The sequence below is a fragment of the Stenella coeruleoalba genome (assembly GCF_951394435.1).
Source record: "Stenella coeruleoalba genome assembly, chromosome: 1".
Lineage (NCBI taxonomy): Eukaryota > Metazoa > Chordata > Mammalia > Artiodactyla > Delphinidae > Stenella > Stenella coeruleoalba.
This window is the reverse complement of record NC_137169.1, coordinates 52425024-52439442: the sequence shown is the minus strand read 5'-3', so window position 1 is coordinate 52439442 and position 14419 is coordinate 52425024. Positions and strand designations below refer to the sequence as shown.

Here is a 14419-nt window from a genome sequence, read left to right as displayed (position 1 = left end):
ACATTAGATGGTAGAGTAATACAAAGTCATGGAAATCCATTATTTCTGAACTTTCAGTTGGGGAGACTATAACTCTGATCCCCATGAATGGATAATGTGAATTCAAAAATATATTATTAACTGAGAAATTTTTTGTAATAGTTATGCTACTGCTGCTAGTTTTCTAACAGGTAACAGTAATATAATGAATACTATGTTTTTTAAATGAGTAATAAACTAAAGATCTGAAATCAAATAGAAACAAAATACAAGTCTTGCACACAACCCTTAAAAAATACAGCCCAGACACAAGTGCAATGGGCTGGGGGTGGAGATGGGGGGGGGGGGGTGTCACATAGACTTGAGAGGGATTTTCATTGACAATAAGTGAAATAATCAACAGTGTGTTATGACCACCAAAAAACTGTTGTAATATCAAGTTTAATAAACAATATAGGACTTCCCTGGTGGCACGGTGATTAATAATCCACCTGCCAGTGCCAGGGACATGGCTTCAAGCCCTAGTCCGGGAAGATTCCACATGCTGCGGAGCAACAAAGCCCGTGCGCCACAACTACTGAGCCTGCGCTCTAGAGCCCACAAGCCACAACTGCTGAGCCCATGCACCACAACTACTGAAACCCGCGGGCCTAGAGCCCATGCTCCGCAACAAGAGAAGCCACCACAACGAGAAGCCGGCGCACTGCAATGAAGAGTAGTCCCCGCTTGCTGCAACTAGAGAAAGCCCGTGCGCAGCAATGAAGACCCAACACAGCCAAAAATAAATAAATAATAAATTTTTTAAAAAATTTTAATAAATAAATAATATAGTATGCAGAACGTGAATTTCAATATGCCTATCTTATTGATCAGACCATAGGTAAAATATCATGTTCAACTGTGAGAGTGTGTGATGGAGTAGAAAGAACACTAGCTTTGCCATTGGACAGTCTTGGAATCACATCATGGTTCCAGCATTAATAGCTCTGTGACTATAGGTAAACCGCTGAAACTCTGAAACTCAGCATTCTCATCCATAAAATGGACTAATGATACTACTAGCTAGACTGCTGCCACAAGTATATGTGAGAATACCTACAAAAGGCCTCAAAACTGCATAGGAAGAGAAAATGTTAGCTGCTATTGTTAACTGTTTTGTATGACTTGTTTCTTATTCTCTTTATAAGAATGTTTTCAGAATTGTCAGAAAAAAATTAGCAAAACACAAAATGAACATCCTTCCTCACCTGCTAGCTATACTCCCTGGCTGCACTTCCTTCACGAAAATGTCGACTTCTCCCAGATTTTGACCTCTGAAGGCCACCACACTGAATCCAAGGCCTCCAGTTGAGGGCCGTTCTATATCTATATATTCAACTTGCCGGCCCTAATGAAGGGGGATTTAAAAAAAATAAAAGTCAGAGAAGTTTACATTTAACCAACACACTTTTTCTGAAGAACTGAAGTTTCTATTTTGTGAATAGCCCCAAAATAACTTCTCCTAAGTCATTTCTAGAAAACCAAATAAACTCAGCATTTCAGTAATAAATTATTTATGGAAATCCTCTCACTTGATTATTTTCAGGAGAACATAAGAGGGCATGGGCAGTGTTCTGCAACCTCAGGGAATTGGAGAGGTATTTTCACACTTCATTCACAGTATGAGATGAATTCCTAGCTGGATGAAAATTCCTGAGAAAAATGTCTTTTCCCACAGTAAATTCTAAATTACTTTGTACACGGAACTTCTCAAATTCTCTTGAAGCAAAATAAATTTTTAAACGAGGAAAATAAATTAGATTTATCAAAAATATACTAGTGTTGATCCCTAAGTCAGAAGAAGATGCATTTTTTAGGGTTCTGTTTTTAATTCTATCATAATAAATTAATATTCCATTTTATTAGGTTAATTCAAAAGATTATGGAAAGGCCACCATTCAAATGGGTTTACCTGTGACAAACAAGTATTTTATTACTTTGGCTAATAATTGCACTTATGACATGAAAACATCATAAATGTTATCAACTAATAAAAGCATCACATAAAAATAATTATTAGTCAAATTAAGGGTATAGAGCAGTAAGATCAAAAAAGGAATTAGGTATAGAACATTATTTAACTATTACACCTTAAACAGATTCTTTTTAACTTTCAAACTCAAGTTTCATTTTTTTGGATACTTGTTAGAAGGTATGGTGAACAAATAGAAAAACATCCAAAAATTCAACTATTATTTAATTTTTAATAGGTATTAAGAATAAAATGGATTACTCTTTCAAATGTTTCCCCAGATTTTCCAAATTATGTTAGTTCTAACTCCCATTAATTCTTTTTTACATAAAATTTAAAATAGTTTCAAAGGAGTTACACCTCTTCTGGTAGACATTAATTTTCCTCCTATGAGCAAAACCGTAAGAATCTTTTTCCTTACAAGTGTACAGATGTGTCAAATTGGAGTCCGTGTCTTGAAAACTCTCCTCAACACACACATGGATATTTTCCTTATGTAATTTTAAACAAATAAATTTCCAACACACATATTAGAAAATAGTATCAATTCCTCCTAACAATATAAAACCACAAGCAAACAAAACACAGACTAACACATTTTAAAGGCAAAAAGAGTGAGTGTAGGTTTCTTTTTTAACCTATAATAGGAGAAATAAAACTAAATATTCCCATGACAAGATATAACTTTACCTGAGCCATCTGTTGCATGACTGAGTTAAAATCTTCATTTCCCAACATTGGGGTCCAAGGAAACAACCCAGATACAGTCAAGTTATTAGAGGACCTATGGGCATTCCCATTAGTAATGGCACCATCCGTGAACACCAATAAACCTTTCCTAGAAAAATCAAAGTTGGCTGAACAATCTGAGGGTAGATGGCTGAGCTGTTGGAGAAAAAAAAGAGAGAGAAAATTATCAACAGAAACCTACAGACAAAAAATATTTCTATTTATTAAATATTATTTTTGTTCATCACATGAATAATGGCATGCTAAATACATACACACGAAAGAAATAAGATACAGATACATGAATCTGTGTTTATAAGGCTATAAACTTTTTATTTAGTATTACACAAAATGTTTAATTTGTTCTCATTTCCTGCCTTCTACGATTACCTCAAGTTAATAGCACGTTCAACAGCTTATTACACTTCAGATACACAGACACATTCAGTCATATAAACATGCATGTAAGACACTGAGCCCTTTTGCATTCATCTATACATTTCCATGTGGAGAGGCACAAAAGATCTTCAGGTGGTATATAACAAAAATAACTCAGTGTTTATTAAGTGCTTGCTATAAGCAAAGTACTATACCAAAACTCTTTCTTACGTAATATCTCATTTAATCCTTACAATAGCCCTAGGAGATATTCTTATTTCATTTTGTGAACATGAGAACTGAGGCACACAGGGATTAAGTAACTTGCCCAAGATTAGTAGATCAATTTCAGAGCCACTTAAACACTAATTAAAAAAAAAAAAAAATGGGAGGAGAATCCAGTAATTATGGAAAAAGGAAAACAGAAGTTAATTTTTAAAATATCATTGGCTGAAACAAGTGCCAACACAATGGAACAAAGGTAACATCAAGAACAAATGTCAACAGGACTTCATAGAAAAAATCAACACCCATAGAAACTCTACGAAAACAATGACAGGAACAAAATCACGGAGATTTTATAATTGAATGAATACGATATGATTATTTACATAACAATTGCAAACTATATAAATGATTGTTATTATCATGAAGAGGCTGGTTAAGTCCACTCTTAGTCCAGTAACAGTGATTGATTTGTAGTGATCTTTCCCAATTTCTATTCCTACCAACAGCATTCATTGCTGTGATGTACTCTTCCATGATCAGAGAATACAGAAATCTAACCTTCAATATGGGGAGTGCTAAAATTCTGGTATAAATTTTGATCTAAAGACAGAAATTCACAGTAAGACATATGTGCAGAATTTAATCCTTAGTTAGTTATACAAAAATCACTTGCTAAATATTTATGGATAGGCATTTTGGTTTATCAGCAAAAAGCATTTTTTCCAAATTTTAATTTTCACATAACAACTCTGCTACATTATCTTCAATTACATTTAAAATTCTGCCCAAATTTAATCTATAAGATAGCTACTATTCAAGTTCAGCTTCTAGAATAGATGATTTAAAATCAATTTGCCAGCCCTGACCCCAAAAGAGAATAACCAAGAGGACAGTTAAAACTCTTAATTTAGGTCACTCTAAGCAGAGGTGCTATGAGTCCTGTAATTTTGAAGAAAATGTTGAGAATTCTCAAAGCATCTGACCTTTATATAAATAAGTACAAAAACCATATTCCAAAGCCAAACACAAAATTTATTACCAAAATTTTTAAACTATCCATGCCAATGCTACCCACAGGTCATAAGTCCCAATACAGTCTCTTTGCTGAATTATGAGTAGACAGGGCTTCCCTGGTGGCGCAGTGGTTGAGAGTCCGTCTGCCGACTCAGGGGACGCGGGTTCGTGCCCCGGTCCGGGAAGATTGCACATGCCGCAGAGCAGCTGGGCCCATGAGCCATGGCCGCTGAGCCTGTGCTCCGGAGTCCGGAGCCTGTGCTCCACAGCAAGAGAGGCCACAACAGTGAGAGGCCCGCGTACCGCAAATAAAAAGAAAAAAAAAAAAAGAGTAGACAGTTTGCACCTATCTCCTTCTATATTTCTTTGCTGGTTTGAATATATCAACATGTAAAACCCTGATGGGTAACTTACTTGCCCCTTCAGTTGCTTGATGGACTGTTGAAGAGTGAGTATCTGGTTGAAAAGAGGGCTCTTTAGTGTCTCATAAAACATAGAGAGCTTCTCATTCTGCGAAGTGTCACCCTTCTCCTGCAATTTTATTTTCAAGCGATCAAGAACTTGCAGGACCTGCAATTTATCTTGTTTGAAGAAGGATAATAAGAGTACAAGTTAAATCCCATCTTATATTCCATTTTTGAATAATTAATTTAGTGATAGAAGTATATAACTAGTTTACCTGTAGCAGGATTTTCAGGCATTTTGAATTACTGTCTTCAATCACTTTTAAAGAAACCTAAAGAAAAAATTTTAAATTAAAAAAGAAAAGATTTCCCATTAGTGTATACAAGTCTATAGCCCTATAGGAAAATTAAAGAAAACCTCAAGAACATTCTCCATCAAAAGACTTCACTCAGGGCTTCCCTGGTGCCATAGTGGTTAAGAATCCACCTGCCAATACAGGGGACATGGGTTTGAGCCCTGATCCGGGAAGATCCCACATGCCGCAGAGCAACTAAGCCTGTGCGCCACAACTACCAAGCCTACGCTCTAGAGCCTGTGAGCCACAACTACTGAAACCCACGTGCTGCAACTACTGAAGCCCGTGCGCCTAGAGCCCGTGCTCTGCAACGAGAAGCCACTGCAATGAGAAGCCCCTGCACCACAACAAAGAGTTGCCTCCGCTCACTGCAACCAGAGAAAGCCCAGGCACAGCAACGAGGACCCAACGCAGCCACCCAAAAAAAAAAAAAAAAAAAACTTCATTCAGGAAATTCAGATTAAAAGCCACTACACAGCCACTAAGATGGCTAAAAACCAAAACAACATCTAATACTAGGCGTTGACCAAGATGTGAAGCAACTGGAATTCTGATACGCTGCTAGTAGGAATGTAAAATGGCACAAACACTTTGAATAATTGTTTGGCAGTTTTTTGAAAGTTAAAACTACACTTACTATATGACCCAGCACTTCCACTCCTACATACTTACCCAAGAGAAATGAAAATATATGCCTGCAAAAGACTTATAAAAGAATGCTCAGGGAATTCACTGGAAGTCCAGTGGTTAGGACTTGGAGCTTTCACTGCCGAGAGCCTGAGTTCAATCTCTGGTCAGGGAACTAAGATCCAGTAAGCCACAGGGTTTGGCCAAAAAAATAAAAGGAACAAAAAAAACAAAAAAGTGGGCTTCCCTGGTGGCGCAGTGGTTGAGAGTCCGTCTGACGACTCAGGGGACGTGGGTTCGTGCCCCGGTCCGGGTAGATCGCACATGCCGCAAAGCGGCTAGGCCTGTGAGCCATGGCCGCTGAGCCTGCGCGTCCGGAGCCTGTGCTCCACAACGGGAGAGGCCACAGCAGTGAGAGGCCCGCGTACAGCAAAAAAAAAAAAAAAAAAAAAAAAAAAAAAAAAAAAAAAAAGAAAAGAATCTTCACAGAATTTTTATTTATAAAAGCCCAAAACTAGAAAAACCCAAATGTCTAATAATAGATGAATGGATAAATCAGTTATGGTATGTAAACATAATAAAATACCCAGAAATAAAAAGGGAAAACATTACTGACACACAGAACATGGGTGAATCTCAAAAACTATGTTGAGGGAAAGAAAAGACAAAATGGATGTAAGTTGTATGATTCCATTCATATGAAGTTGAATATACAGCTATAGATTAGTTTACCTGGGCAGGGTGGAAAGGAGTTGACTGGGAAGACATTTGAGGGAGATTTTTGGGGTGATGGGAACTATGTTTTGAAAGGAGTATCGTTTACACAGATGTACACATTTGTACTTCATTGAACTGTATATTTTTAATTGTTTTATCGTATGTAAGTTATACTTTAATAAAGTTAATTTTTTTAAAAAAAAGATTCTAGACTGGAAAGGAATATACAAATAAGGGATCAAGAAGATATTAGAGAGATTAGGGGAAAAAAAACCCTCAAACTAGTCACCTGAGAGAGTCTCCAAAAGGTAATCACCCAATATGGCATTTTCCATGGATAATTTTTTTTTAATTCCAGTGATTTGCTGAAAACTAGCCTAAAATGTAATCAAGACTCAAAAAGCTGCGACTTCCCTGGTGACGCAGTGGTTAAGAATCCACCTGCCAATGCAGGGGACACAGGTTCAAGCCCTGGTCCAGGAAGATCCCACATGCCACGGAGCAACTAAGCCCATGCACCACAACTGCTGAGCCTGCACTTGAGCTAACGTGCCTACAGCCCGTGCTCCACAACAAGAGAAGCCACTGCAATGAGAAGCCTGCACACCACCATGAAGAGTAGCCCCCGCTCACCGCAGCTAAAGCTTGCGTGCAGCAACAAAGACAGAACACAGCCAAAAATATATAAATAAATAAATTCATTAAAAAAAAAAAACTCAGAAAGCTAGCAAACCCTTTGCTGTGTCAAAAATGGCACTTTCGGGCTTCCCTGGTGGCACAGTGGTTAAGAGTCCGCCTGCAAATGCAGGGGACACGGGTTCGTGCCCCGGTCCGGGAAGATCCCACATGCCGCGGAGCGGCTGGGTCTGTGAGCCATGGCCGCTGAGCCTGCGCGTCCGGAGCCTGTGCTCCACAACGGGAGAGGCCACAACAGTGAGAGGCCCACTTACCGCAAAAAAAAAAAAAGGCACTTTCACAGTGGTCATTTTCACTAGTGGTACACTGTTATAATAAACCATCTAAGAAATATGAGCACTGTACAGTCAAAATGTACTTACATCATCTCTGGATACAGTTGCTAAACACAATCTTTACCTTCTAATTCAAGGTCATTAAGTAAGAAAGCATATTAAAAACCAGTAAGGAATGCCTTTGGCGTTGATAAAAGGTTCATGTATTCCATCAAAATATTCATGGGATTCCATGAGAACTACCAAAAGAACTGCTGAATAGAGCATCACAGAAACACTTCTGATGTGCTCAGCATCTCAACTGTGAAACCCTTAAAACTACCCATTGACAGGTAACTGTGAATAATGGAAGGGCAGTCACAATGTCACTGTCCTTTTCTGTAGCAGCACTAGACTAAAAGGACTGACAAGAGCAGTTTTGTGATCATTAATACATCAGCCTCTCTAAATCAAAGAAGGTAAGCTAAAACTATGAGGTGCTATTTTTTATTGTTAGATTGGCATTTTTTTCTAATAATAGACTGTACTCCAGATGTCACAGAAAAACAGGTGGGAATATAAATTTGCACATTCTTTTAGGAGAGCAACTGAGCAGTATCTACCAATATATTAAATTTATATTCTCTTCTGCCCAGAATCTCTCTTCTGAGTGTCTCTCCTAAAGAAGTATTTGCAAAAAGGTACCCAGATGTGTGTACAAGCATATTTACTGCATTGTTTTTAATAACAAAACTCCTGGAAAAATTCAACTATCAAACGTAATCAGCCATTAAAATAATAAAGTTGGTCGGAAAGTACTGAAACAGGAATGGGTAGGAAACGGTTAACAGCAAGCCTGTGGCTCAATCCTTCAGCTGGCGATTCCCAGCTTGATACCAGACCTCCATGCAAACAAGCTAAAGGTTTTTAATAGATAACAGAGTCCTCATTTTAAAATGTCAGGAAATACCTGATCTATCTTAATTGCTTTTGTAAATAATCTGAGAACATATGGATTTATAGAGCTTGGCTGGCTGGAACATGGGAGGTAATCACAAAGACATTTTCTATTTGGGTAACTAATGGAGTACAAACCTTGGGATTCCCCAAACAGAAGAGGCTTCCTTTAAGAAAATGTTTCTGTATATATTGTTCACAACTTGTCTGATAACCCGAAACAAACAAACAAAAATGTGTCCCAAGGTTGAATTTTGCTCCTGTAAACACACTAAAAATCACAGTAAAAGTCTGTTATGAATATGTTTATAAGTGACTTAACGTCAGTCTATATATAAGTAGGTATTTTAAGCATGCTGATAATATGTCCTATATGAGAAAGTGACATTCTTTGGAAGCTGTGTCTACTGGCTGGGGGCCCCTCCGGCAAGGAATGTTGGTGCCTAGCTCCTGTGTTAGCCTCCTGCCTGTAACATTCAAGTAATGACTAAGGTTGGTGTTGGGTAAGAGCTCTCATTTACAGGAGGATGCTTTGGCAATCCAAACCTTTGTGTTAATACAGGGACATTATCTAACATATACAACCAAACAGGGAAGACAGCAAGTTTCAGGATATATGCATTATTTGCCCCTTTTTGCAAGGAAAAAAATACATATTTGTGTGTGCATACGTTTCTAGATTTAGAAAGATAGTCAATTTAATAATACTGCTAACTTACAGGAAGTAGAAGTGGGGATGGGGAAATAAAAAATTAGACTTTTACTTTGTAGATACTAGTGTTTGAATTTTATTTAAAAGGCATGTATTATGTTTATAACTTGAAAGGTAAAAGGGACAAAAAGGTAATGGCTAAGATGGCCTAATGATAGAGCAAGACAGATAAACAGCAAGATAATGACAACACAATAGGATAATTATATTGTAAGGCACATACATACCATGGCAAAGGTGTGTACCATGTGCTCAGAGAAATCATAAAAGCAGAGTGACTCCCCTGCCTGGGGAAGTTTGGGAATGCTGGAATGAGAACACAGTAGAGACATCTCTTGTAAAAGAAAAAGAATGGAGTGTAAAAGCAGAGTGACCATTTGTCCTCATTTGCCTAAAATAGTCTCAGATTACCCAGCATCCTTATTAATAGTGCTCCACTTCACTCTCAAAAGTGTTCTAGTTTGAATGACATATAGGGCTGCCCTAAGTTAGTGCTTCTCAAATTTTAGTGTGCATCAGAATCACCTTGAGGACTTGCTAAAACACAAATTGCAGGGCCCACTCCCAATGTTTCTGATTCTGTACTTCTAAGGTGAACCCTGAGAACCTCATCTCTAACAAAGTTCCCCTGTGATCCTGGTGCAGCTAGTCTAGAGACCACAATTTGAGAACTGCTGCATAAAGGTGTAAAAGTGCATGACTGTCAGTGAAACTAGTAACTAGCTCTAAATGAACTGTTGTAAGGTCTCTAAAAGCAACAGAAAGGGCAAAAAAGTAATTCAGACCAGTGTTACTACAAGTGTGGACTGGATTGATGCTTGACCCACAAAGAGATAAGTACCAAAACTGGGAATAAGCATTTAGAAATCGTGGAATGCGGCAGAGTCATGTAGATCTATTAAATTTAGGAATACAAAACACAACCTACATTGTACTTATTTTTGTAATTTCATTTTTCCAGCAATTCATTTTTCTAATAATTTTATAAAAATGTCAGTCCTTGAAAGACTGAGGGAGGGGAACCATAATCTTTTACCACCAACAGTTTGAGAAACACTGGTTTAGATAGACTATTTTGAGAGGGTTCTTATCGACAACGCTAAGTAGACTGGTCTTTATCCTGTAAGCAGCAGGAAGTAATCAAAGGCTTTTAAGTAGGGAAGTATTGAGTCCAGATTTCTATTTTAAAAGGTGGGGCTTCCCTGGTGGCACAGTGGTTGAGAATCTGCCTGCCGATGCAGGGGACACGGGTTCGAGCCCTAGTCTGGGAAGATCCCACATGCCGCGGAGCAGCTAGGCCCGTGAGCCACAACTACTGAGCTTGCACGTCTGGAGCCTGTGCTCTGCAACGAGAGGCCACGACCGTGAGAGGCCCGCGCACAGCGAGGAAGAGTGGCCCCTGCTTGCCGCAACTGGAGAAAGCCCTCATACAGAAACGAAGACCCAACACAGACAAAAAATAAATAAATAAATAATAATTTTAAATGAATATCTGCTTATTAAAAAAAGAAAATGCAAATTGTTTAAAAAAAATAAAAAGGTGATTCTGGTAACAGGATAGATTAGTGGTCTTCAAACATTTTTAAACATACATTCCTATCAGTAAAAATGTATGTTGACCACTCACCTTATTTTTTATAACTATAAACATATTAATATATTTATATGTCATATGTGTTTTAAAACATATATAAAATAGAAACATCATGAGAGTAAGGTAAAAACTAAAAAGCAAGATTTTATTGTCATTCTCCTACTCTCCCAGTAGATTGTCCTGCACATTTTGGAAACCATAGTAGTAGATGTCTCTCAGTAAGGGTTAAGGTTAGAAACTGGTTGGCCATCCAACCCTATGACTCATATTTAATAAAAGCTAAACTATGTCCACAAAGCAGGCCTGGAAAAGTACTACAATTTCACGGCATTGGGTAATATCTAGGGAAGGGCACTAAGGCCTTCAGAGTATATGAGGACAGAAGAAGAAATGCAATTAACTCTATAGCTGAACATCCAGGAAGTAACACGTACACTAAAAGGAACCTATGTTTCACTCATTTTATGGTCATAGGAAATCTTCAACCAAGCAATTTTGACCTGTTTGGCCTGGCTAAGAAACTAACAGGGCTTACAGCAAGGAATTTCCAGTTTGTTTAAACATGGTAAAGCTCAGTCTACCTTGTCATAGATAGGCTACCTACAATCAGTCAGAGCCTAGACATTAAAATGCCAGTGTGCCACTGTCCTCATAGTTGCACAGCCTCCAGAGAACCAGTAGTTTTTTATGTTTAACAGCTTCCACTCCATCATTGATCAAGAGAGTTTGTGCCATGAATTTTTCATGTCTGGTTCACTGCGGTATTTGATTGAAGGAAATTATTATAATATTGTGGCTTTTAAAAAATACCCATGCCCTTAGCCATCACCAATTAAGGCAATATTTGAGAAAAGCTGATGCAGGGTTAGAAATTTAATTTGATTCAAATTTCTAGGTGGAGGAAACTTATTGAAAAGATTTATTAACCTCCTCAGTTCAAGAATGTAGGCCAATTAAGGACCCTGAGAAACACACTCTTCAGACTCCCAGTAGCACACAAAGATGTAACTCCCTAAGACATCTTATGTTTCTTTCTTGAACTGAACAAGATACCTTATACCTTGAAAATGTGGTTTAACAAGACATCTTATACTTCTATTTTAAAAAATTGAGAGAAAAGATTACTGGCAATCTGTTTGGGGAAGTACAGGTAGTCAGCCTGTAACTGCAGGTGTGAATTGGGCAGATCACAATTAGACTACATGTAACTCCTCAAGGGCAAGTCCCCAGAGCTCAAGGGAACTAGGGACTCTGAACAATCTAAATGCTATTAACTATAGATGAAGTCATGATTTCAGAAGTTATTCAAAAACTGAAGTCCATGACCAACTTTAAATTTCTTTTGCTTCCTTTGGAGTGCAAAGCTCAGATTGTGTTTACTTACCATGGCTTTGTCCTCAAAGCTCAGCATTTATGAGGTACTGATTAAACGGAACACAGACTCACCTTGCCAGAGAGTAAATGGTGGCTCTTCACTCAAACTCCACATAAACACATCTGCTGTCATCCTAATGTATAGTCAAGACAGGTGGCCTGGACTTGTGTCCCTATCAAATGGCAAGGCCTTTTCTAAACCCCTTAGATGTGAAAAATACTATATTTTTGGCTGCTGCCAAAACACTGTACTCCTGGAATTTTGGAAAAAGATATATATAAGTTCCAAAACCATCCTGCTATTTTGGGGCCATGTGCCTAAGCCATAGGCAACTTTTAAGTCCACTTAATGTTGGACATTTAGGACATCAAAGCTGAAAGACACCATGTTAAACTCAGAATCAGAACTGAAAATTGAGTCACTTCATCAGAATAATCCAATTAGCTAAATACTAATTTTTCTCATTGAACTATTCAAAGTTAACCAATGCATATCAGTTTCTGCCTGTAACTTGGCCACTGTGTCTGAACAGTTAAACTGTTTTATGATATGCTCTTGTTTTCCTGTTGGTGGCAGTTTTCTCCAATGATCAGCAAAAAATACAAATCTGGGCAATTTTCACACTTAGGGATCTCTGATGTGTAGCCAGTCACTCACTGAAAGAACCAGGCATTCATACTCCTCACTAATGATCAGTTTCCACCTCAGATATTCTGTTCAATTCTCCCCACATTGCAGACTGTGTGCCCTTAGCTTCTCTCCAGAAATAGAGTCATGCCACTTTTGGCATGCTTGTGATATTCAAAACAATCCTAACAAATTGCAAAATAGGCCAAACTCTGCTTTGGACACCCTTCCCACTAATGTTCACCATTCTTCCTTCTCTTGGTCTTTTCCCAGAATCCATTTTATCTGTCACTAATTCAAGTAACTAGTTTTTTGGTGTCTACTGTGAGCATTGCAGGATCATTCTGTATAATATCTCACTTATCTTAACAAATGTCTAATCTCCATTTCACAAATGCATTAAACTTCTTACAATTTCAAAAAAACAAAAGCACTTTGAAAATGGTAATGACAGGAAGACAGTGCAACTGAGTGAAATTAATTTCAGCTTGGGGGGAGGGACGGTAAACGGTTAAAGACATTTTTAGCAGGTAACTACTTTAAAAATGAGAGTCAGATATTACAAAGTTTCAATAGAGAGGGAATGAATGTTTGTAAACCTGACTGTCAACATCTACTTAACTCATCTTCCTCTTCTACCACACTCTGCCCTGGAGCTTCAAGTTTCAGAAAATAATACGGAGAGGGACTGCCTTTCTCAAGGCAGAAGCCTTACCCAGCCCCAATTATCAAAGTCACACCCATCAATTAAAGGTTAAAGCTAAATGAAAACAGGACAGTCCCAAAAAGGCTGCAGACCTGGGCTTCAAAGCTATCTACCAACCAGACACCGTGGGCACAGCATCAAAGCAAAGAACAAGACCAGTTTGGTTTTGTTCTTTTAAGAGTAAGAGCAACATTAGAGAATGCTCATTTCAGAGATTTTACTAACTTCATTCAATCACAAGGCAGCTTCACAAATGCATGCAATCAATATAGACAGAATTCAAATCTGAAATTCTTAAAACACACTATCTTTGTTTACAATATTGTTTGGCAGGTTTTTAAACTATATAAATGGTAATTATACTGTATATTTATCCTTCAGCAATTTTTTTTAACTCAACTTCACATTTTTAAGATTTAGTCATGATGACATACACAGCTAATCTCCTGTTGATGAGCATTTCCTATTGGTCACTAACACAAAAACAGGATTAGAACTAAATATCTACTTTGATAACCAACATTTTTCCAGTTGGTTCAATAACCAATTCTCGAAATATGGAAGAATCTATAGCTTACAAGCTGTGAAATCATTTGAGCTGGGTTCTACTCCTGGGACCAGCTCTGTGTTGTTGCGGTCAATTGTTTAAATCTCCCTATATTTTAGTTACCTCATTTATAAAATAGTTAATAAAAAATATTAAATATTTACAGTTGAAAGGACTAAATAAGATATAAAGCAGCCTGGCATACAGTGAACATTCAATAAATGGTAGCTACTATTATCATTAATAACTCTTTTCAATCAAAATCATTTAAGATATTTGGGGGCTTCAAAAGAGCTAATAATTATTTTAGCAGAGATTTTCCCTTTGTAATCAATAGTGGCTGCTTCTCAAAAGACTGAACAACAAAAAATTTCACCAGTGCAATGAATACAAGGGAGGTGGGAGTGGGGAGGCATAAAGCTGGGAGTTTTAAAAAAAACAATTGGTTTATAAATAGAAATGTAAGGGCTTCAGTAAACCAAACCCTCTTAAGGATAAATATACACTG

General features: G+C 37.7%; 1 protein-coding gene across 7 annotated transcripts in view; it reads right to left on the bottom strand.

Annotated features, from left to right (window-relative positions):
* Positions 1–14419, bottom strand: part of PATJ (PATJ crumbs cell polarity complex component) — a 358864-nt gene that overhangs the window by 341799 nt on the left and 2646 nt on the right. For all 7 annotated transcript variants that reach the window (XM_079919148.1, XM_079919149.1, XM_079919151.1 and 4 more), the window contains exons 2-5: positions 5019–5075; positions 4754–4920; positions 2681–2875; positions 1227–1366 (exon numbers count right to left, since the gene is read on the bottom strand). In XM_079919148.1, coding sequence (XP_079775274.1) covers positions 1227–1366; positions 2681–2875; positions 4754–4920; positions 5019–5040 — 524 coding nt within the window. In that variant the 5' untranslated portion in view covers positions 5041–5075. The remainder of the gene's footprint in view (positions 1–1226; positions 1367–2680; positions 2876–4753; positions 4921–5018; positions 5076–14419) is intronic.